Below are 26204 nucleotides of genomic sequence, written 5' to 3'. Positions count from 1 at the left end.
TCACAATGAATGCGTTTAACGTCCTATTCTTGTATGTACAATGATCATAATGCATGCCAAGCACGTCCCAGATAAAAGCACCTTTACAGCTGAATTTAGTGGCTTTTGGAACAGATTAAGTATTTTAAACGGGTCAGATATACAATGTCTTTTGAGGGTTTCTTTTTAGAAAAGTCGACACCAAAATGTACATTTAAACGTCAGTGAAATTAGTCTTTCCGCACATCCCTAGTCAATAATTAAAAATGTGTGAGCCCTGAGTCCTATTCGACACCTGTTGGACCCATCTGCCAATAATTGCAGTGATTTTAAAGTGCTTCAGAGATCATTCCTAGGTGGACATTGCCATAGCATCAGCAACTGTTTGAGTCTTGTTCCCTGGAACCCACCATTACAGGCATAACCATACAGTTTTCTAGAGTAAAGATCAAACACATTTTAGTGACAGTAGCAAAGAACTAAATGATGGGCAACAGATATCCACCTTAAATCTGCTGAACTACAGATTTGTATCTTTGGACATAGATGTGTGGACAATGGACTAGGGCTAAATTTGAGACTACATCACTGCAAGTCATGAATGGGATCTGGAATCCTTGGGACCTGTTTCCATTGAATTTGATCCACATGCAGCACAATCGAGCCATGAAACCAGTCATTCCCCTGGGCCTACTCCTATGGAGCGATAGAACTAGTGGACCAAAATTAATGCTGAAGAATTCTGAAATTTCCCCATTTCCTCTTACATGGAGACTGTGTGCATTCCCATTTAGTTAGAAATATTGGCTTTGACCATTTCTAAATGGTTAAACTCCTCAAAGCCCATCCTTATCACTAGCAGGTCTCCACGCTAATCTTCAGATGGAACGAAGCTCTACTGAACCGGCGATCTGAATCCTGCGCTTGTGGAGGGTTAAATAACGACATTTAACATGGAGTATCCCAAAGATCAAGGAAACTGTGCTGCCCGTATAACTAATGATCTTCCACTTTCTTGATCTAAAAGCGAACTAAATATACTTGGATATTAATCCTTCAGAAGGCTTCAGCAAACTCAAAACATTCTTAGTTGATCTGATGTTGGATTTGCTTCCAAATTCTGATCATAAACAGACAAGTCAAGAATGAGTCGTGTCAAGTTTGGTCACGTTTATGCATTTAATACATCAAGGATTGGTCATAGCCATCAAGGAAATTTTGCTGTGAAGCGGCAACGGGGCAAGCCCTGCCATTGGCCATCTGGTCCACATTTGGCCACTGATGCACCAATCATACGACAGCCAGCTTTGCAGATGATGCTAACAGTATCGTTGGGTTCGTACGATGGCTTGGCTCCACCTTTTATCACTCCATTTTCAACCACGGGTGCTGAACAGGTCATGGATTCTGGACTCTGAAATACTGAAAACCAGAGAAACAGAACACTACATTCAGGAAAGTCACATTGGGTGCTCATGTAGGTTAACCAAAAACACATATGTAGGGGTGAATCATAATCGTCACTTTTCAATGAAGCTCACATGCACAAACAGGAACCTTATTACATTGGCCGACAACCAAAAGTGCCATTTTATGCCAAGAGGAAGACTGAACTTCAGCAATTACTTTAAAATTCAGTAACAAATTACACAATTCGTGCATTAGATTGAGTCTCTTACAGCCAAATTTTGTGAGTTGCAAAAGGATGTTTAATTACAGTCTGAATTTGCACTTCAGTGAAGAGCTGCTCGTGTGGACTGAACAAATGTTTACCAGAGTGGGTTACGGAGAACCATTACAAAACTTTGCTCACAATGGCAGTAGAAACACAGGAATAAAAAGAAAACCCCTACCTGGCTCACAGGTGGGAACATTTGGCGTCCAGGAACCATCTGCTCCACAGCGGAGTTGCTGCGCTCCATTCAGACTGAATCCAGGAGAGCAGGTGATCTGAACAACGGTGTTAAACATGACCGCTTGTGGGGCAACCTGACCATTGGCGACGTAAATGTCTGGACATGTTACTGAGGAACAGAGAGCACCATGTGTAGGGGGATAAAAAAAAAAATAATAATTCAAAAGACTCCAGGTGTTTAAAAAGTTCAATAATAACTCCCATAATTGCCTTTACAAGTGCCGTTTACGGGTCACAAAATATGAAAGGCAACAGACATTGTGCATGTGTGTGACCATGTAGGGGAGCAACCACCAAAACAGACACAGGAAAATCCCTGCACAACAGTGAACTAATCGGTTAACCTTGGGTCAGAAAGAGAGAGAGAGAGAAACAGGCCTTACACCAAATAGAGCACCCCTAGATCGCCTACCTGGCTCACAGGTGGGAACATTTGGAGTCCAGGAACCATCTGCTCCACAAAGGAGTTGCTGTGCTCCGTTCAGATTGAAACCAGGAGAGCAGGTGATCTGAACAACGGTGTCAAACACGACAGCTTGTGGGACAACCTCACCATTGGCGACGTAAATGTCTGGACAAGTTACTGAGGAACAAGAGAAAGCAGCATGTGTAAAAATTTATACAGGGAGTCTAGATTCCGCATCTGGCAGTAGAAACAGAAATAAAAAGAAACCCCCTACCTGGCTCACAGGTGGGAACATTTGGAGTCCAGGAACCATCTGCTCCACAGCGGAGTTGCTGTGCTCCGTTCAGACTGAATCCAGGAGAGCAGGTGATCTGAACAACGGTGTCAAACACGACCCCTTGTGGGGCAACCTGACCATTGGCGACGTAAATGTCTGGACAAGTTACTGGGGAACAAGAGAAAGCAGCATGTGGAAAAAGAGTCTCGATTCCTCATCTACACATCATTCGAATGCATGATGCACAGTTTTCTGAAGTTTGTGACTGTAGAGCAATGTTTATTGCAGAACATTCCAAAGATGACACTTTTCTAGCAGGCATTCGAAAAAACAAAAAGCAATTTTATCAGCTCTTTCCTGGTAATTTATTATACAAATTAACTCCACATCAGGGGTCAGTATTATATTACAGTAACACTTTTAAAGCCAATCAAGTTATTCATCTAAAGTCATGAGTGGTTCTCTCGTTTCCTTGTTTGATTAATAGCCTTTATATAACAGCCAACTACACAGTGCTCAATTCATGTACACTTGAAGGCCAACAAGATACATTCACTTTTGACCAAGACGGTCACAGCCGGAACAGCAGTAGCGCTCAAACATTAGAGCCTGTCAAACCGCGCACAGCGACAGACGTCACAAAAGTCCATTATTTTATCTAGATCAACCAACGGTCATCTTGGTAAATGTGATCAATGAAATGAACACCCCTGTTCTAGATGTACAATATAGGACTAGTATAGAAAATTACTCATTTATCAAAATCGGACATCTTTTTCAGATAAACAAAGGTTTCATCACCCAGCCCTATTGATAACATTGCATTAATCTCAGTAATAGAAAGCTAATTTACAGGCCAAGTTATAGACAACCTAGCAAACAAAATAATGAAATTTACCTCGATATGTTTCTTCAAATTAGAGGCAGGATTAATGCTGATATCTGGCTTGAGCAAGTTAAACTCACATGAGTCAAGCAATTGGACTTTTTCCACTGCGAAAAGGCTTTTAAGGTGTTCAAGACATCCTCCACATGTTAAAATAAAGTGGTGAATCTACAGCTGCAATTCAAGTTTTATTTACATGCGATTTGAGGGGAAGTCACGACTCTCCCTAGTCAGTCATGTTGCTAGATAAAAATACAATCAGGACAGGGTAGCAAACACAGACAGTGGGATAATAGCGCAGTAAAAGTACAGATACAGCACTTAAAATGTACTCCAGTAAAAGTTAAACTACAAGTACCATTTCCCAAGAATTGCAGTTACAGTAATGCAGGTATTTGTAATTACTGTACACTGCGGTCTACAGGTAGAACATATGCCAAATATCAAAACAATCTTCAATTTCAATGATAGGTTCACCCAGTCCCAAGCACAGCATCCAAAGCTTACATGCAGCTGCACATCAACTGCAAAGAGCTGTGCTGCATACAGACACAGTGTAAAGACCGTGACCAGTTAATATTGGCACCAAAAGACGTGCCAATTAACACTTTTGCTGGTGCAAAACAGGTCATATGCCTCAAATCTCTAGCACACCTGTAGAACACCTACCTGGCTCACAGGTGGGAATGTTTGCGTCCAGGAACCATCAGCTCCACAACGGATTAATTGTGCTCCGTTCAGTACAAACCCACGATCGCAGAAGATCTGGACAACAGCTTTAAATGAAACCGCTTGTGGGGCAACCACACCATTGGCGACCACTACGACTGGACATTTCACTGAGGAAACAGAAGCATCCAATAAGCAGCAAGCACAGACTCTGCGCAGTAGTCAGTAAGAGCATGAAAGAAATCAGTAGGCCTTACAGCCAATACACCGGCAGCCAAAAGTTGGGAAAGTACAGAATTAGCGGTTTTGAGGAAATTGGTACTTTATTTCACCAAAGTGGCATTCAATGGATCACGAAGTATAGTCAGGACACTACTGCATTTAGAAAAACAGCACCATCACTATCTGAAGTGGTTTGATCAAATCTAGACATGCCCCATGTCCAGTAACCATCAAACAACTTATCGTCAAGTAATCATGCTAAATTGCTAAAAAAATAAATAAAATAAACCCCTTGCCATTATATCAAACACAGTTGAAAGCTATTTGGTTTGTTAAATTAAGCTCATTTAATCTTTGTTATTTAGTTGCCACAGTATGCAATAGACTGGGATATCTGAAGGTCAATAAATGGCAAAAAGAAAGAAACCGCTTTGTCTAGAAACTCCATACAATGCTTGAAATTGCCAAAACTGAAGATTTCATACAAAAGGTGTTCACTACAGTCTTCAAAGGCTTTAGGACAACGGTTTCCAACAAGGACAGAAAGACATGTGGAAGGCCAGATGTCCAACTAAGATGATAAGTACATCAGTGTCTCTAGTTTGAGAAATGGACGCCTCACGTGTCCCCAGCGGACAGCTTCATTGAATTCTAGCCGCTCAAACCCAATTTCATGTACAACAGTAAAGCGAACTCAGGGGTGCAGGGCTTCTGGGAAGAATTGCAAAGACGGACGCTTTTAAAACAGAAACAAAAATGGTTTAGAGTGGGCAAAGACATTGGACAGGTGTTCTGGATCTCAAACCAATTGAGCGTTTGTGGGATCAACTAGACCAGTGCCTGACAAGACAAACACACCTACGGCAAGTGCTATAGGAAGCTTGGGGTGAAAGGTCACCCCGAGTATCCAGACAAACTGAGCTAGATCGCAAAGGATCAGCAAAGCAGTCATTGCGGCACATGGAGGATTTTGAGAACTGTGGTTCAAGTTCAGAAATTCTCAAATTGTAATAAATTTCACATTAATGTCCGGACTATACATTGTGATCAGATGAATGCCACTTTAGAAGTACCGATTGCCTTCCATAGAGCATAATGTGTACATTATTCCAAACTTTGGGTAGGCAGTGTAGGCATCAATTAGATGTCAGTCACGTCTCAATTAGGTTGATGCAGGAAGATCTGTAACCGGTTAACATGGGTGCCAATATAAATGTGTGAAATCAGTCTTGCACCTTAAGATCACCTACCGGGCTCACAGGTGGGAATGTTTGGCGTCCAGAAACCATCTGCTCCACAGCGGACTTGCTGTGCTCCATTCAGCTTGAATCCAGGAGCACAAGTGATCTGAACAACTGCATTAAACACGACCGTTTGTGGGAAACCCGTCCGTTGGTGATGACAATGGACGGACATTTCACTGTAGAACCAGAAAGAGCAGTAGGTGGATAAACTAGACAAGATTTCAGTTCAAGTTACACCATTCACCAAGGTTTCACTCATCTACAGAATATCTGGAGACTTCCCTTTACACTGTTGCATTTGGTTTGCTCTATGGGGCGTTTGTAAAGCAGCAATTTATTCCTAATCTTGAAACACTACTCTGGAACAAACTGGAAAAAGTACTATACAAATTATACTAAACTGAGATCACCCAACAGAAAAGGATAGTTTCCCCCCTTCCACTGCACATGTACCTTCAGCACCTCAATCTCTGGCACACCTGAAGATCACCTACCTGGCTTACAGGTGGGAACATTTGGAATCCAGGAACCATCTGCTCCACAGCGGAGTTTCTGCCCTCCATTCAGCTTAAATCCAGGAGCGCAGGTGATCTGAACAACGGTGTTAAACACAACCGCTTGCGTGGAAACTTGACCATTGGCAACGGAAATTGCTGGACATTTCACCACTGAGGAACCAGAAAAGGAGTTCAGAGAATCACGTGCAGGTTTTTAAATGGTTTCACTAGCTGTCAAAGCTCACATGTAGTGAGCACCATTTTAACAAACCGTTCACATGAATGCCAATGAGCCGTTGATGGAAAACAAATTTTATGCACCTCAAATTGGGGATGGGCAATCTAACTGAAAAAAAAAAAAAAAGCTTGCGACTAAATTTGGTCTCCAATTAAAGTAAAATCAGCAAAGTCAATACAAAAGGTCTGCAAGAACTCGCAGTACAAATATATTTAGCAAACACTAAATTACAGTAATATGGCACTCATTGGCTTGCACATAATCTCTGGAAGAATAGAAAACACAAATATGAAAGAACTGCATATTGATAGATGTTTGACAGACGGGTAGATGTCTTACTATGGCATATTTTACTTCCTTTTGCTAGCGTGTAACCTGGATCGCATTTAAAATCCACATCCTGCCCTTTGTTGAACACCGATTTAGAACGACCGTCATCCAGCTGCATTTGCTGAGAATCCTCTGCTTCAACACAATCTGAGGTGGACAAACAGACATAGAATTTCAAAGCACAGCACCACAAAATTGAAAAAGGTGTACATTTGTCCCCCCAAAACACACACTGTAATTCTCATGAGCACGCACATGAGATGAAGACATGGGTCACATTAGTAACCTTATAGGAGCGATTTTATTGTACAGAGAGGTAGTGATGTATGTCTCGAGATCACTTTTACGTGGTCTCGGTCTTGTCACAGCCTTGACGGTCTTTGGTCTCAGTCTTGTCTAGGTCTCGCTGTCTCAGACCGACATAGTGGTCGGGGGATTTAGCAATACAATATCCACGACGACACAACGTTCGATAATGCAACAGTATTATTATTTTGCGCCCTTCAAATGCAACCAATCACATGTATTTTCTTTGTGACACAGCCGTTGGCGCTCATCCATCCATATAACATTATACCCAAGTGAGAGTGTAACGTAGAGCGTAAAGAGCACAGTCAGTCAGTAGCATGTCAGCGAATTCCTTGGTCATAAAATTTGCTTTCGTAGAACACAATGAGTTCTTCTGCACATCGTCAAATAAAGAGAAGCATTCGGCGAAATGTAGATTCTGCAGTCTGATTGACAGAGACAGACGGGACCACCTCAACGTTCACCAGACACCTGGAGCGTAAACACAGGGAAAGGTAAGCTATCTACCCATTTTCAAACTCTGTGAAACCTCCCATGACCAAACAGAGATCATGTATCTGCTCAATTATTGTTGTTTATCATGTGTTCTTCTCACACGTACGATTTACGTTATTTAGGGACATATTTTTTGCAAGCCTCTTTAAGGACGTAACTAACGTTAACCTGATGGAGTGTAACTAACGTTACATGCTAAGTAACGAGATTTTGGGTAACTGCACAACTGACAGATGACTTCGAGCGCACCGCCAACGGTGTGTGTGTGTGTGTGTAACCATTAGCGACAAAACGACCAACTTTCAGATCCTGCACTTAAGGCTATAATGTCGTTTTTAAATATATTGTTTGATTACAGTATTGTATTGAAGATGGTGTTAGACTAAATAAATGGTCTTTTAAATATCATCTGCATATCTCCGTTGTGTTGACTAAACATTAGGCCTAATCCTCATGGGGGCAGCCATGTTAGGACCACATGAGCAAATAATAATAAAATGTGATGGACTTGTATCTATGTGCATCCAGGCCCAAGACAATATGAATGAAAACGGAGTGCACCTTTAATAGGGCCATACAATCAAAAACTATTTGATCCCAACTAACAAATTTCACAAACTAAAATAATTTTAGGAACCAAATTATCTAACTTGGATTGTATATGAAAACACTCCCAATTTTATTTGCCTTCCACAGCATGTGCCATCAAATTACTGCTATATGGCCATAATGACAAGAGTTAAGCATGATTTGTAGTATTTTGCACTTCTCGTATACCAAATTGTCCTAAGATAACAACTACTTACCCACAAAGTGTGCAAATACTAATATCATTACAGTTCCCCAAATCAGTGCCATTTTCTTGACGATCTGCAGCTCTTCGTGTCAACTGAATGCTTCTGTCTGATCCAAACAAACCTTGCCTTAATTAAAATAGGCTACTATCCCAGAACACCTGCATCCAATCTAACAATCCTCCAATCGCAATCAAACACTGTGCGCATGCGCCGTAAATTCTCTGCCTCATTGCTTGCGCTCAAAAGTGGCGGGAACAGAGAAACTGAGCGTATATTTTGGACATTTTTAACAGCTGATTACAAGGAATTAGAGTATTTTTTAAATATATATATATATATATATATATATATATATATATATATATATATATATTATATTTTTGAGAAGACTAACCCTAATTTTTGACACCTTTTAAATTTTAACAATATCTGTTTTATTCTGAGGTGTAAAAAGAACAGAGAATTGTACTTAATCCTTCTATGGTCAGGGGGGAAATACCTCGTTTTGCTATTTTCCAGCGCAATTTGGATGCAAATATTTCTTTTCAGTTTTTCCCTTCAAAATATTGTTTATTGTTTTTATGTTTGCATTTTCCATAAAAAAATAACATGATACAAGATATGAACATTTACATCAAATTGGTCTTCTCACGACATGCTGCTATTTTACATTTAAACATGGCGAGTTGATGCCAAAGTATTATAAGTCATTTGACCTAAGTAAGAACCCTAAACTCCAAATTGCACATAAAGGCAGCAAAAAAGTAACCCATATGACTCCAGTGTTTAAATTCATGTCAACAGAAGCGATATGATAGGTGTGTGTGAGAAACATTTCTAATATATAAATATAAGGCAAAGGGCAAAGATTTTTTTTTTTTTTACAATAAATCTTTCACTTTAAAACTCGTTTTGTTTTATTCACGTTTTAATACATATCGCCACCTATTGGGCAGGGAGGAAAATGTATTGTTGAGATCTGTAGTTATAGTTGAATTGAGATCCGGGCTCTTTGCTGGCCATGGCAGAACACTGATATTCCTGTCTTGCAGGAAATCACGCACAGAACGAGCAGTATGGCTGCTGGCTGGAGGGTCATATCAGGATGAGCCTAAACGCACAGCGTTGAGATTGCCTGCAATGACAATAAGCTCAGTCCGATGATGCTGTGACACACCGCCCCAGACCATGACCGAACCTCCACCTCCAAATCGATCCCGCTCCAGAGTACAGGCCTCTGTAATGCTCATTCCTTCCACGATAAACGCAAGTACGACCATCACCCCTGGTGAGACAAAACCACGACTCGTCAGTGAAGAGCACTTTTTTGCCAGTCCTGTCTGGTCCAGTGAAGGTGGGTTTGTGCCCACAGGTGTCGTTGGTGCCGGTGATGTCTGGTAAGGACCTGCCTTACAACAGGTCTACAAGCTCTCAGTCCAGCCTCTCTCAGCGTATTTCAGACAGTCTGAACACTGATGGAGGGATTGTGCGTTCCTGGTGTAACTCAGGCAGTTCTTGTTGCCATCCTGTACCTGTCCCGCAGGTGTGATATTCAGATGTACCGATCCAGTGCAGGTGTTGTTACACGTGGTCTGCCTCTGCGAGGATGATCAGCTGTCCTTCCTGTTTCCCTGTAGCGCTGTCTTAGGCATCTCACCGTACGGACATTGCAATTTATTGCCCTGGCCACATCTGCAGTCCTTTTGCCTCAATGCAGCATGCCTAAGGCACATTCATGCTGATGAGCAGGGACCCTTGGCATCTTTCTTAAAGATTATTAAATGACCTCAAAATCCAACTTTAGACATTGCGCACAAAGACCTCATGGAACGGGAACATTTTGCAGTGTATAGTGACAAACAGTTGTTTAGGAAAGTCCTGTGTCAGTTTATGCTATTTAGTGTTTTTGGAGATTATCAAATCAAAAGGAGCCCTTTACCCCAGGGCACCTTTAGCTCTGTTGTACCCTACGTGCAACTTTTCAGCAATTTTTTTTTCTCTCTCATAGATTTGGCCGACTGGTTAATTATTTTCAACAATGTTCTGACTGTTTTAATATGTTCAGTAACTTTTACTTGGTGAATTCCATTCAGAACCGGCTATCAGGGTTGCTCTATTGGTCCTGCACTGCCTAATCATTTACCCGTTTTCAATAAATATGCCTGTATTCACAATGAATGCGTTTAACGTCCTATTCTTGTATGTACAATGATCATAATGCATGCCACGCACGTCCCAGATAAAAGCACCTTTACAGCTGAATTTAGTGGCTTTTGGAACAGATTAAGTATTTTAAACGGGTCAGATATACAATGTCTTTTGAGGGTTTCTTTTTAGACTAGTTGACACCAAAATGTACATTTAAACATCAGTGAAATTAGTCTTTCCGCACATCCCTAGTCAATAATTAAAAATGTGTGAGCCCTGAGTCCTATTCGACACCTGTTGGACCCATCTGCCAATAATTGCAGTGATTTTAAAGTGCTTCAGAGATCATCATTCCTAGGTGGACATTGCCATAGCATCAGCAACTGTTTGAGTCTTGTTCCCTGGAACCCACCATTACAGGCATAACCATACAGTTTTCTAGAGTAAAGATCAAACACATTTTAGTGACAGTAGCAAAGAACTAAATGATGGGCAACAGATATCCACCTTAAATCTGCTGAACTACAGATTTGTATCTTTGGACATAGATGTGTGGACAATGGACTAGGGCTAAATTTGAGACTACACCACTGAAAGTCATGAATGGGATCTGGAATCCTTGGGACCTGTTTCCATTGAATTTGATCCACATGCAGCACAATCGAGCCATGAAACCAGTCATTCCCCTGGGCCTACTCCTATGGAGCGATAGAACTAGTGGACCAAAATTAATGCTGAAGAATTCTGAAATTTCCCCATTTCCTCTTAAATGGAGACAGTGTGCATTCCCATTTAGTTAGAAATATTGGCTTTGACCATTTCTAAATGGTTAAACTCCTCAAATCCCATCCTTATCACTAGCAGGTCTCCACGCTCATCTTCAGATGGAACGAAGCTCTACTGAACCGGTGATCTGAATCCTGCGCTTGTGGATGGTTAAATAATGACATTTAACATGGAGTATCCCAAAGATCAAGGAAACTGTGCTGCCCGTATAACTAATGATCTTCCACTTTCTTGATCTAAAAGCGAACTAAATATACTTGGATATTAATCCTTCAGCAATCTCTAAACATTCTTGATCTGATGTTGGATTTGCTTCCAAATTCTGATCATAAACAGACAAGTCAAGAATGAGTCATGTCAAGTTTGGTCACGTTTATGCATTTAATACATCAAGGATTGGTCACGTCATAGCATCAAGGGAATTTTGCTGTGGAGCGGCAACGGGGCAAGCCCTGCCATTGGCCATCTGGTCCACATTTGGCCACTGATGCACCAATCATATGACAGCCAGCTTTGCAGATGATGCTAACAGTATCATTGGGTTCGTACGATGGCTTGGCTCCACCTTTTATCACTCCATTTTCAACCACGGGTGCTGAACAGGTCATGGATTCTGGACTCTGAAATACTGAAAACCAGAGAAACAGAACACTACATTCAGGAAAGTCACATTGGGTGCTCATGTAGGTTAACCAAAAACACATATGTAGGGGTGAATCATAATCTTCACTTTTCAATGAAGCTCACATGCACAAACAGGAACCTTATTACATTGGCCGACAACCAAAAGTGCCATTTTATGCGAGGAAAAGACTGAACTTCAGCAATTACTTTTAATCTAATGCACGAATTGTGTCATTTGTTACTGAATTTTAGAGTCTCTTACAGCCAAATGTTGTGATTTGCAAAAGGATGTTTAATTGAACTGAATTTGCACGTCAGTGAAGAGCTGCTCGTGTGGACACGCTGCTATTAACAGCACTGTGGCTTGCAGTATTCAACTGAACAAATGGTTACCAGAGTGGGTTATGGAGAACCATTACAAACTTTGCTCACAATGGCAGTAGAAACACAGGAATAAAAAGAACTCCTACCTGGCTCACAGGTGGGAACATTTGGTGTCCAGGAACCATCTGCGCCACAGCGGAGTTGCTGTGCTCCATTCAGATTGAAACCAGGAGAGCAGGTGATCTGAACAACGGTGTTAAACACGACCGCTTGTGGGGCAACCTGACCATTGGCGACGTAAATGTCTGGACAGGTCACTGAGGAACAGAAAGAGACAAGCATGTGGATAAACAATGGAGTTGGTTTCTCTCCTCATCTAAAGACCATCTGGGAGTCTTGCCACTGTCTTGGGCTTACCAACATCCATTTTATTTTCATAGTAAATCTAAATTCAGTTGTGCAATGCCTACTAGAACACTGGTAAAAATGTAGCTAACAGAAAATAGTTTGTGCCAGCAAACGTGCATATTAGTTGAACATTGGTGCCCTTTAACCACCTCCAAACAGTCAGAGTACTTCATTAAATCGGCAGCATTATACACCTAAATACAAGTCTGCATGCACCTGCGCTTCTGCCACACACTGCTTATGCTGGCAGTTTGAATAGTGCATTCAGTTAATGCTGCTTGCGTGCACCTGAAGAGCACCTACCTGGCTCACAAGTGGGAACATTTGAAGTCCAGGAACCATCTGCTCCACAGCGGAGTTGCTGTGCTCCATTCAGATTGAATCCAGGAGAGCAGGTGATCTGAACAACGGTGTTAAACACAACCGCTTGTGGGGCAACCTCACCATTGGCGACGTAAATGTCTGGACAAGTCACTGAGGAACAAGAGAAAGCAGCATGTGGAAAAAGAGTCTCGATTCCTCATCTACACATCATTCGAATGCATGACGCACAATTTTCTGAAGTTTGTGACAGTAGAGCAATGTTTATTGCAGAACATTCCAAAGATGACTTTTCTAGCAGGCATTTGAAAAAACAAAAACCAATTTTATCAGCTCTTTCCTGGTAATTTATTATACAAATTAACACCACATCAGGGGTCAGTATTATATTACAGTAACACTTTTAAAGCCAATCAAGTTATTCATCTGAAGTCGTGAGTGGTTCTCTCGTTTCCTTGTTTGATTAATAGCATTTATATAACAGCCAACTACACAGTGCTCAATTCATGTCCACTTGAAGGCCAACAAGATACATTCACTTTTGACCAAGACGGGCACAGCCGGAACAGCAATAGCGCTCAAACATTAGAGCCTGTCAAACCGTGCAAACAGCGACAGACGTCACGAAAAAGTCCATTATTTTATCTAGATCAACCAACGGTCATCTTGGTAAATGTGATCAATGAAATTAACACCCCTGTTCTAGATGTACAATATAGGACTAGTATAGAAAATTACTCATTTATCAAAATCGGACATCTTTTTCAGATAAACAAAGATTTCATCACGCAGCCCTATTGATAACATTGCATTAATCTCAGTAATAGAAAGCTAATTTACAGGCCAAGTTATAGACAACCTAGCAAACAAAATAATGAAATTTACCTCGATACCTTTCTTCAAATTAGAGGCAGGATTAATGCTGATATCTGGCTTGAGCAAGTTAAACTCACATGAGTCAAGCAATTGGACTTTCCACTGCAAAAAGGCTTTTAAGCGTTGAAGACATCCTCCACATATTAAAATAAAGTGGCAGATCTACAGCTGCAATTAAAGTTATATTTACATGCGATTTGAGGGGAAGTCACGACTCTCCCTAGTCAATCATGTTGCTAGATAAAAATACAATCAGGACAGGGTAGCGAACACAGACAGTGGGATAATAGCGCAGTAAAAGTACAGATACAGCACTTAATGTACTCCAGTAAAAGTTGAACTACAAGTACTATTTCCCAAGAATTACAGTAATGCAAGTATTTGGTTACTGTACACTGCGGTCTACAGGTAGAACATATGCCAAATATCAAAACAATCTTCAATTTCAATGATAGGTTCACTCAGTCCCAAGCACAGCATCCAAAGCTTACATGCAGCTGCACATCAACTGCAAAGAGCTGTGCTGCATACAGAGACAGTGTAAAGACCGTGACCAGTTAATATTGGCACCAAAAGACGTGCCAATTAACACTTTTTGCTGGTGCAAAACAGGTCATATGCCTCAAATCTCTAGCACACCTGTAGAACACCTACCTGGCTCACAGGTGGGAATGTTTGGCATCCAGGAACCATCAGCTCCACAACGGATTAATTGTGCTCCGTTCAGTACAAACCCACGATCGCAGAAGATCTGGACAACAGCTTTAAATGAAACCGCTTGTGGGGCAACCACACCATTGGCGACCACTACGACTGGACATTTCACTGAGGAAACAGAAGCATCCAATAAGCAGCAAGCACAGACTCTGCGCAGTAGTCAGTAAGAGCATGAAAGAAATCAGTAGGCCTTACAGCCAATACACGGCAGCCAAAAGTTGGGAAAGTACAGAATTAGTAGTTGAGGAAATTGGTACTTTATTTCACCAAAGTGGCATTCAATGGATTACGAAGTATAGTCAGGACACTACTGCATTTAGAAAAACAGCACCATCACTATCTGAAGTTGTTTGATCAAATCTAGACAGGCCCCATGTCCAGCAACCATCAAACAACTTATCGTCAAGCAATCATGCTAAATTGCTAATAAAAAAATATAAATAAACCCCTTGCCATTATATCAAACTATTTGGTTTGTTAAATGAAGCTTATTTAAATCTTTGTTTTTTAGTTGCCACAGTATGCAATAGACTGGGATATCTGAAGGTTAATAAATGGCAAAAAAGAAAGAAACCGCTTTGTCTAGAAACTCCATACAATGCTTGAAATTGCCAAAACTGAAGATTTCATACAAAAGGTGTTCACTACAGTCTACAAAGGCTTTAGGACAAAGAGATGTGGAAGGCCAGATGTCCAACTAAGATGATAAGTACATCAGTGTCTCTAGTTTGAGAAATGGACACCTCATGTGTCCCCAGCGGACGGCTTCATTGAATTCTAGCCGCTCAAACACAATTTCATGTACAACAGTAAAGCGAACTGCAGAACTGCAAAGAAAGACGCTTTTAAAACAGAAACAAAAATGGTTTAGAGTGGGCAAAGACATTGGACAGGTGTTCCGAATCTCAAACCCATTGAGCGTTTGTGGGATCAACTAGACCAGTGCCTGACAAGACAAACACACCTACGGCAAGTGCTACAGGAAGCTTGGGGTGAAAGGTCACCCTGAGTATCCAGACAAACTGAGCTAGAATGCAAAGGATCAACAAAGCAGTCATTGCTGCACATGGAGGATTTTGAGAACTGCATTACAATTTGAGAATTTCTGAACTTGAACCAAATTTCACATTAATGTCCGGACTACACATTGTGATCAGATGAATGCCACTTTAGAAGTACCGATTGCCTTCCATAGAGCAAAATGTGTACATTATTCCAAACTTTTGGTAGGCAGTGTAGGCATCAATTAGATGTCAGTCACGTCTCAATTAGGTTGATGCAGGAAGATCTGTAACCGGTTAACATGGGTGCCAATATAAATGTGTGAAACCCATCTTGCACCTTAATCTCACACCTGAAGATCACCTACCGGGCTCACAGTTGGGAATGTTTGGAGTCCAGAAACCATCTGCTCCACAGCGGACTTGCGGTGCTCCATTCAGATTAAATCCAGGAGCGCAGGTGATCTGAACAACGGTGTTAAACACGACCGCTTGCGTGGAAACCTGACCATTGGCGACGAAAATTGCTGGACATTTCACCACTGGAGGAACCAGAAAAGGAGTTCAGAGAATCACGTGCAGGTTTTTAAATTGTTTCACTAGCTGTTAAAGCGCACATGTAGTGAGCACATTTTAACAAACCGTTTATATGAATGCCAATGATCCGTTGATGCAAAACTAATTTTATGCACCTCAAATTGGGGATGGGCAATCTAACTGGGAAAAAAAACCAAAACGCTTGCGACTAAATTTGGTCTCCAATTAAAGTAAAATCAGCAAAGTCAATACAAAAGGTCTGCAAGAACTCGCAGTACAAATATATTTAGCAAACACTAAATTACAGTGTTATATGGCACTCATTGGCTTGCACATAATCTCTGGAAGAATAGAAAACACATATGAAAGAACTGCATATTGATAGATGTTTGACAGACGGGTAGATGTCTTACTATGGCATATTTTACTTCCTTTTGCTAGCGTGTAACCTGGATCGCATTTAAAATCCACATCCTGCCCTTTCTTGAACTCCGATTTAGAACGACCGCCATCCTGCCCTTTCTTGAACTCCGATTTAGAACAACCGCCATCCTGCCCTTTCTTGAACTCCGATTTAGAACGACCGTCATCCTGCCCTTTCTTGAACTCCGATTTAGAATGACCGCCATCCTGCCCTTTCTTGAACTCCGATTTAGAACAACCGCCATCCTGCCCTTTCTTGAACTCCGATTTAGAACGACCGTCATTCTGCCCTTTCTTGAACTCCGATTTAGAACGACCGTCATCCTGCCCTTTCTTGAACTCCGATTTAGAACGACCGTCATCCTGCCCTTTCTTGAACTCCGATTTAGAACGACCATCATCCAGCTGCATTTGCGGAGAATCCTCTGGTTCAACACAATCTGAGGTGGACAAACAGACATAGAAATTCAAAGCACAGCAACACGAAATTGAAAAAAGGTGTACATATGTTCCACCCCCCCCCAAAAAAAAACACACCTCTCATGAGCACTCACATGAGATGAAGACTTGGGTCACATTAGTAACCTTATAGGAGCGATTTTATTCTACAGAGAAGGCACCCTCATGGGGGCAGCCATGTTAGGATCACATGACCAAATAATAATAATAAAATGTGATGGGCCTGGGTGCACATAGAAAGTCCAAGACATATGAATGAAAACGGAGTGCACTTTTAATAGGGCCATACAATCAAAAACTATTTGATCCCAACTAACAAATTTTACAAACTAAAATAATTTAAAAGAACCAAATCATCTAATTTAGATTGTATATGAAAACACTCCCAATTTAATTGGCCTTCCACAGCATGTGTAATTTTATTTGAACTAAAAGCCATCAAATTACGGCTATATGGCCATAATGACAAGAGTTAAGCATGATTTGTAGTATTTTGCACTTATCGTATATCAAATTGTCCTAAGATAACAACTACTTACCCACAAAGTGTGCAAATACTAATATCATTACAGTTCCCCAAATCAGTGCCATTTTCTTGACGATCTGCAGCTCTTCGTGTCAACTGAATGATTCTGTCTGATCCAAAAAAAAAAAAAAAAAACCTTGCCTTAATTAAAATAGACTACTATCCCAGAACACCTGCATCCAATCTAACAATCCTCCAATCGCAATCAAACACTGTGCGCATGCGCCGTAAATTCTCTGCCTCGTTGCTTGCGCTCAAAAGTGGCGGGAACTGAGAAACTGAGCGAATATCTCGGACATTTTTAACAGCTGATTACAATATCATATATATATATATATAATGATATTTTTGAGAAGACTAACCCTAATTTTTGACACCTTTTAAATTTTAACAATATCTGTTTTATTCTGAGGTGTAAAAAGAACAGAGAATTGTACTTAATCCTTCTATGGTCAGGGGGAAAATACCTCGTTTTGCTATTTTCCAGCGCAAATATTTCTTTTCAGTTTTTTTTCCCTTCAAAATATTGTTTATTGTTTTTAAGTTTGCATTTCCCATAAAAAATTATAAATATGAACATGGTGAAAGATATGAACATTTTCATCAAATTGGTCTTCTCACGACATGCTGCTATTTTACATTTAAACATCGTGAGTTGATGCCAATGTTTTTATAGGTCATTTGAGTAAGAAGAACCCTTTTGCAATATTTTCCAAAGAAATATGGCCACCTCAACCCACCCTGTCTCTCAAATATCCTCTAGGAAAATATAAAGACCATTTAAAAGGATAGTTCACCCATTAATGAAAATGATCTAATCATTTACTCACCCTCATGCCATCCCAGATGTGTATGACTTTCTTCTGCAGAACAGAAATTACACTTTGTAGAGGAATATCTCAGCTTTGTAGGTTCATACAATGCAAGTGAATGGTGACCAAATCTTTCAAGCTCCAAATTGCACATAAAGGCAGCAAAAATGTAACCCATACGACTCCAGTGTTTAAATTCATGTCTACATAAGTGATACGATAGGTTTGTGTGAGAAACAGATAAATATTTGCCCCCTTTTTTTTTTTTTACTATAAATCTTTCACTTTAAAACTTTTGTTTTAATGCATATCGCCACCTACTGGGCAGGGAGGAACATTTATAGTTAAAAAAGGACTTAAATATTGATCTGTTTCTCAAACACACAGAAGACATGGATTAAACCACTGGAGTCTAATGGACGATTTTATGCTACCTTTATGTCCTTTTTCGATCTTCAAAATTCCTAGTCACCATTCACTTGATGGACCAACAGAGCTGAGATATTCTTCTGCAAATCTTGCTTTGTTCTGTAGAAGTCATACACATCTGGGATGGCATGAGGGTGAGTAAATTATACATTTTCATTTTTGAGTGAACTTTCCCTTTGAAAATGGGTACTGTTTAAATATTTTACTCAGAAGTAAAATAAATAAAACTATGAATAACATGCTGTACATGAGTGGAAATAAATACTTCAGTAAATGTGGATACTTTAAGAAACAGGTTATCCCAAAATCACAATTGTCATTGTGCCATAATATGTACATGTATTATATACGTCTATAATTTAATCTGTTTCTTCAGGGATGCATTCATAATCGGTATCAAACATGTTGTGTCATGTTTTGATGTTCCATATTTGATTCAACACAAATGAGGATGAAATGCAGTAGAGATTAACACTGAATAATGTTGAAAACAATCCCTCACCTACACACAATCACACAGCTTTAAAAAACATAAAAATGTACAAAAGACCAAATAACATTTCTGTTTTTACTGAGCAATCCCTGAAAGACAACAAGACAAATACCAGAAACATACTTTTTCTATTCAAGCGTCTTCATTTCATAGCACAATATACATCAATGAACAGAGACCACATCATTACAGGTACATCAACAATGGGGCAAGCCATGCCATTGGCCATCTAGTCCACATGACCCTTGTGGTGAGCCAGTGATATCAAAGCCCTTGCTGCAGATGATGATCACAGTATCTTTGGGTTTGTTCAACGGCTTCACTCCATTTTTTATCACTCCATTTGCCAGTTACGACCCAAGTATGGGACCAACATAAAAAGCAGTCAAAACCTACTCCGTCTTCTGTAATCTATTTGAACTAAGACAACCCTCACCATCATCTTCAAATAAAAATCATCAAACAAACACTAAACACTGGAGTAGATTTCCTGGGGCAGCAGCAGGCATGAAGTGCAGCCAGCACCTCTTTAAATAAGCAGGACTCCAGGTGTAGCAGGTTAGAGTCTCCACTTACATCTGATTGGCTCAAGAGCAGAAACAGCCACAATAGTGTTTAACAGGCCACGGTTACAAAACAACAGAAATAAAACAACTTGATACTGATACTGAACCGATCAGCTGTAAGTAACAGTGAAGTCACTCCCCCGTCTCTCACAGGAAAATCTTTATATTTAATTTAGTTTGATTTTAAAAGAACAGGATTTTCATTAGCTTCATAAATTTGCAGCATTCAAAAAATTATTAAATAATCAAATTACCTCAAAATCCAACTTCAGACATTGCGCACAAAGACCTCATGGAACGGGAACATTTTGCAGTGTATAGTGACAAACAGTTGTTTAGGAAATTCCTGTGTCAGTTTATGCTATTTAGTGTTTTGGGAGAATATCAAATCAAAAGGAGCCCTTTACCCCAGGGCACCTTTAGCTCTGTTGTACCCTAAGCGCAACATTTCATAAATTTTTTTTCTCTCATAGATTTGGCCGACTGGTTAATTATTTTCAACAATGTTCTGATGGTTTTAATATGTTCAGTGACTTTTACTTGGTGAATTCCATTCAGAACCGGCTATCAGGGTTGCTCTATTGGTCCTGCACTGCTTAATCATTTACCCGTTTTCAATAAATATGCCTGTTTACACAATTAATGTGTCCTACACTTAATGTACAATGATCATAATGCATGCCAAGCAAGTCCCAGATAAAAGCACCTTTACAGCTGAATTTAGTGGTTTATGGAACAGATTAAGTATTTTAAATGGGTCAGATATACAATGTTTTTTGACTGTTTTGAGGGTTTCTTTAGACTAGTCGACTCCAAAATGAAAATTTAAAGGTCAGTGAAATTAGTCGTGCCGCACATTCCTAGTTAATAATTAAATATGTGAGTCTTGAGGCGTATTCGACACCTGTTGGACCCATCTGCCAATAATTGCAGTGATTTTAAAGTGCTTCAGAGATAGTCATTCCTAGGTGGACATTCCCATAGCATCAGCAACTGAGTCTCTCGTTCCCTGGGACCCACCATTACAGGCATAACCATATGGTATTCTAGAGTAAAGATCAAACACATTTTAGTGCCCGTAGCAAAGAACTTGATTTAACATGGGCAACAGATATCCACCTTAAATCTGCTGAACAACACAATTATTTTCCAATCAATTTTTATCTTTGAACATAGATGTGTGGACAATGGACTAGGGCTAAATTTGAGACTGCACCACTGCAAGTCACGAATGGGATCTGAAATCCTTGGGACCTGTTTCCATTGAATTTGAAGGTGATCCACACGCAGCACAATCAAGCCATGAAACCAGTAATTCTTTACCGTGTCTCATTGGCAGGCCCAGACAGAATCTGTGCATACAGAACACACCACAGTTTCCATCTGGGCCTACTCCTATGTAGCGAAAGAACTAGTGGACACGGAGAAAGAGCCAGCATCCAAATTAATGCTGGATAATTTTCTAAAGTTTTCCCATTTCCTCTTAAAATGGAGACACTGTGCATTCCCATTTAGTTATAGAAATATTGGCTTTGATCATTTCTACTTGAACATCCCATCCTTCTAATCACTAGCAGGTCTCCACACTCATCTTCAGATGGAATGAAGCTCTACTGAACTGCGACCTGAATCCTGCTCTTGTTAAACGTTGATATTTAACCCTTCACATGGAGTATCCCAAAGATCCAGGAAACTGTGCTGCCCGTATAACTAATGAACTTCCACTTTCTTGACCTAAACAAAAAAGCCAAGAACCAAATTTACTTGGATATTAATCCTTCCGAAGGATTCAGCAAACTCCCAAAACATCCTTAGTTGATTGGACATTGGATTTGCTTCCAGAATCTGATCAGCGTGACAAGGAATAACAATTCCTTTGTGCCATCAACTCTTAGTCAGGCATGAGATCACATTGAGAACAACTTGCACTAACTTAATGTAAACAAGCAACTCAAAATACAAATTCTCAGTCTTAATCTGAATGATTATTGGCCCAAATCAGTTTCACATTTGAAAGTGAGAAATTCTTTGCAATCAACCCACTTGAGTTACGGGTTCCACCCCCCCCCTTCTCAATATGCCATCTAGGTAGGTCATCTTTTAAATGCCCATGTATTAAGGCAGGTTATTCATTCCTGCAAAGTCCAGCTCCAACTGTAGATGGACACACCTGAACCAACTAGTCTAGGTCTTTGGGATTACTTGCAAAGGCAGATGAGTTGGAGCAGGGTTTGAAAACCCTCTGCAGGTGTAGTTACGAGTCACACGTGTAGTGTTTGTAGCATTTTAACCCACATCACCACACTGCAGAGACAACCAACTAAATTGATAACCATTTGGTAATGCATTCAGGAACAAAACCATCTGAACACATGTTCTACAGACGAGTCAAGAATGAGTCATGTCAAGTTTGGTCACGTTTATGCATTTAATACATCAAGGATTGGTCATAGCATCAAGGTAATTTTGCTGTGAAGCGGCAACGGGGCAAGCCCTGCCATTGGCCATCTGGTCCACATTTGGCCACTGATGCACCAATCATACGACAGCCAGCTTTGCAGATGATGCTAACAGTATCGTTGGGGTCGTACGATGGCTTGGCTCCACCTTTTACCACTCCATTTTCAACCACGGGTGCTGAACAGGTCACGGATTCTGGACTCTGAAATACTGAAAGGTGAATCATAATCTTCACTTTTCAATAAAGCTCACATGCACAAACAGGAACCTTATTACATTGGCCGACAACCAAAAGTGCCATTTTATGCCAGGAGGAAAAGACTGAACTTCAGCAATTACTTTGAATCTAATGCACGAATAGTGTCATTTGTTACTGAATTTTAGAGTCTTACAGCCAAAAGTTGGGATTTGCAAAAGGACGTTTAATTACAGTCTGAAATTGCACTTCATTGAAGAGCGGCTCGTGTGGACACGCTGCCATTAACAGCACTGTGGGTTACAGAGAACCATTACAAACTTTGCTCACAATGGCAGTAGAAACACAGGAATAAAAAGGAAAACACCTACCTGGCTCACAGGTGGGAACATTTGACGTCCAGGAACCATCTGCTCCACAGCGGAGTTGCTGTGCTCCGTTCAGACTGAATCCAGGAGAGCAGGTGATCTGAACAACAGTGTTAAACACGACCGCTTGTGGGGCAACCTGACCATTGGTGATGTAAATGTCTGGACAAGTCACTGAGGAACAGAGAGCACCATGTGGAGGAAAACATTTTTAATTCAAAAGACTAGGTGTTTAAAAGTTCAATAACAACTCCCATAATTGCCTTTACAAGTGCCGTTTACGGGGTCACAAAATACGAAAGGCAACAGACATTGTGCATGTGGGTGACCATGTAGGGGAGCAAGCACCAAAACCGACCCAGGAAAAACCCTGCACAACAGTGAACTAATCGGTTAACATTGGGTCAGAAAGTGAGAAACAGGCCTTACACCAAAGTGCACCCCTAAATCACATACCTGGCTCACAAGTGGGAACATTTGACGTCCAGGAACCATCTGCTCCACAGCGGAGTTGCTGTGCTCCATTCAGAATGAATCCAGGAGCACAGGTGATCTGAACAACGGTGTTAAACACGACCGCTTGTGGGGCAACCTCACCGTTGCTGACGAAAATTGCTGGACACGTCACTGAGGAACAGAAAGAGAAGCATGTGGATAAACAATGGAGTTTGTTTCTCTCCATATCTAAAAACCATCTGGGAGGCTTGCTACAGTCTTAGGCTTAGCAACATCATCCATTTTATTTTCATAGTAAATCTAAATTCAGTTGTGCAATGCTTTCTAGAACACTGGTAATATGTAGCTAACAAAATACAGTTTGTGCCAGCCAATGTGCATATTAGTGCCCTTTAACCCCCTCCAAACAGTCAGAGTACTTCATTAAATCAGTCACATTATACACCTAAATACAAGTCTACATGCACCTGCGCTTCTGCCACACACTGCTTATGCTGGCAGTTTGAATAGTGCATTCAGTTAATGCTGCTTGCGTGCACCTGAAGAGCACCTACCTGGCTCACAAGTGGGAACATTTGAAGTCCAGGAACCATCTGCTCCACAGCGGAGTTGCTGTGCTCCATTCAGATTGAATCCAGGAGAGCAGGTGATCTGAACAACAGTGTTAAACACGACCACTTGCGGGGCAACCTGACCATTGGCGACGTAAATGTCTGGACATGTTACTGAGGAACAAGAGAAAGCAGCATGTGGAAAAAGAGCCTCGATTCCTCATCTACACATCATTCGAATGCATGATGCACATTTTTCTGAAGTTTGACTGTAGAGCAATGTTTATTGCAGAACATTCCAAAGATGACACTTTTCTAGCAAGTATTAGGAAACATGATAAATTCTTACCTGGTAATTTATTATACAAATTAACACCACATCAGGGGTCAGTATTATATTACATTAGATGAATAATTTGGCTTTAAAAGTATTAATGTAATTAGTCGTTCTCATTTCATTGTTTGATTAATAGCCTTTATATAACAGTCAGCTAGACAGTGCTCAATTCATGTCCACTTGAAGGCCAACAAGATACACTTTTGACCAAGACGGGTACAGCCGGAACAGCAATAGCGCTCAAACATTAGAGCCTGTCAAACCACGCACAGCAACAGAAGTCATGAAAAGTAGTCTCTCATTTTATCTAGATCAACCAACGGTCATCTTGTTAAATGAACACCCCTGTTCTAGATGTACAATATAGGACTAGTATAGAAAATTACTCATTTATCAAAATCGGACATCTTTTCAGATAAACAAAGGTTTCATCACCCAGCCCCATTGATAACATTGCATTAATCTCAGTAATAGAAAGCTAATTTACAGGCCAAGTTATAGACAATCTAGCAAACAAAATAATGAAATTTACCTCGATATGTTTCTTCAAATTAGAGGCAGGAATAATGCGGATATCTGGCTTGAGAAAGTTACTCACATGATGCAGTCAAGCCATTGGACTTTCCACTGCAAAAAAGGCTTTTCAGGTGTTGGAGACATCCGCCGCATCAAAAAAAAAAAAAAAAAAAAAAGGCGGATCTACAGCTGCAATTAAAGATTTATGTACATGCGATTTGATGGGAAGTCACAAGACTCTCCCTAGTCAATCATGTTGCTAGATAGAAATACAATCAGGACAGCGAACAGACAGTGGGGAAAATAGCGCAGTAAAAGTACAGATAAAAGCACTTATGTACTCCAGTAAAAGCTAACCATTTTTGAGCCAAGTACTATTTCCCCAAGAATTGTAGTTACTGTACACTGCGGTCTACAGGTAGAACATATGCCAAATATCAAAATCTTCAATTTCAATGATAGGTTCACCCAGTCCCAAGCACAGCATCCAAAGCTTACATGCAGCTGCACATCAACTGCAAAGAGCTGTGCTGCATACAGGCACAGTGTAAAGACCGTGAACAGTTAATATTGGCACCAAAATGAGTGCCAATTAACGCTTTTTGCTGGTGCAAAACAGGTCATAAGCCTCAAATCTCTAGCACACCTGTAGATCACCTACCTGGCTCACAAGTGGGAACATTTGGCATCCAGGAACCATCTGCTCCACAGCTGACTTGCTGTGCTCCATTCAGCTTGAATCCAGGAGCACAGGTGATCTGAACAACGGTGTCAAACACGACCGCTTGTGGGGCAACCTCACCGTTGCCGACGTAAATGTCTGGACACGTCACTGAGGAACAGAAAGAGAGAGAAGCATGTGGATAAACAATGGAGTTGGTTTCTCTCCATAACTAAAGACCATCTGGGAGTCTTGCCAAGGTCTTACCAACATCCTCCATTTTATTTTCATAGTAAATCTAAATTCAGTTGTGCAATGCTTTCTAGAACACTGGTAATATGTAGCTAACAGAAAATACAGTTTGTGCCAGCCAACGTGCATATTAGTTGAACATTGGTGCCCTTTAACCACCTCCAAACAGTCAGAGTAATTCATTAAATCGGCAGCATTATACACCTAAATACAAGTCTGCATGCACCTGCGCTTCTGCCACACACTGCTTATGCTGGCAGTTTGAATAGTGCATTCAGTTAATGCTGCATGCGTGCACCTGAAGATCACCTACCTGGCTCACAAGTGGGAACATTTGACGTCCAGGAACCATCTGCTCCACAGCGGAGTTGCTGTGCTCCATTCAGATTGAATCCAGGAGAGCAGGTGATCTGAACAACGGTGTTAAACACGACCGCTTGTGGGGCAACCTCACCATTGGCAACGTAAATGTCTGAACATGTCACTGAGGAACAAGAGAAAGCAGCATGTGGAAATAGATACGAGAGTCCCAATTCCTCATCTACATAACAATTCGAATGAATGATGCATATTTTTCTGAAGTTTGTGACTGTAATGTTTATTGCAGAACATTCCAATGAGACTTTTCTAGCAGGCATTAGAAAACATGATAAATTCTTACCTGGTAATTTACTACACAAATCAACTCCACAT

The 26204-nt window shown here is 40.6% G+C and overlaps 2 protein-coding genes across 2 annotated transcripts in view; both read right to left on the bottom strand.

Annotated features, from left to right (window-relative positions):
* The window catches only part of LOC127623963 (sushi, von Willebrand factor type A, EGF and pentraxin domain-containing protein 1-like), a 47769-nt gene extending 22220 nt beyond the window's left edge, over nt 1-25549 (bottom strand). Inside the window, exons 1-11 of the mRNA XM_052098535.1 lie at nt 25527-25549; nt 25260-25430; nt 23749-23919; nt 23195-23365; nt 22742-22912; nt 16420-16869; nt 15838-16011; nt 14406-14576; nt 12858-13028; nt 12293-12463; nt 2575-2745 (exon numbers count right to left, since the gene is read on the bottom strand). Of these exons, the coding sequence (XP_051954495.1) occupies nt 2575-2745; nt 12293-12463; nt 12858-13028; nt 14406-14576; nt 15838-16011; nt 16420-16869; nt 22742-22912; nt 23195-23365; nt 23749-23919; nt 25260-25430; nt 25527-25539 (2005 nt within the window). The 5' untranslated portion in view covers nt 25540-25549. The remainder of the gene's footprint in view (nt 1-2574; nt 2746-12292; nt 12464-12857; nt 13029-14405; nt 14577-15837; nt 16012-16419; nt 16870-22741; nt 22913-23194; nt 23366-23748; nt 23920-25259; nt 25431-25526) is intronic.
* LOC127623711 (beta-2-glycoprotein 1-like) lies at nt 1154-1963 on the bottom strand. Its single transcript, XM_052098168.1, has 2 exons — nt 1833-1963; nt 1154-1401 (listed from the first exon to the last, which is right to left on the bottom strand). Exons 1-2 carry the CDS (start codon nt 1948-1950, stop codon nt 1187-1189), a joined length of 333 nt encoding a protein of 110 aa, XP_051954128.1. The 5' UTR covers nt 1951-1963; the 3' UTR covers nt 1154-1186.
* Nucleotides 25550-26204: the final 655 nt, after the last annotated feature.

The sequence above is a fragment of the Xyrauchen texanus genome, chromosome 30 (genome assembly GCF_025860055.1).
Source record: "Xyrauchen texanus isolate HMW12.3.18 chromosome 30, RBS_HiC_50CHRs, whole genome shotgun sequence".
Classification (NCBI taxonomy): domain Eukaryota; kingdom Metazoa; phylum Chordata; class Actinopteri; order Cypriniformes; family Catostomidae; genus Xyrauchen; species Xyrauchen texanus.
The sequence above is the reverse complement of the archived record's forward strand: the minus strand, read 5'-3'. Positions and strand labels throughout refer to the sequence as shown.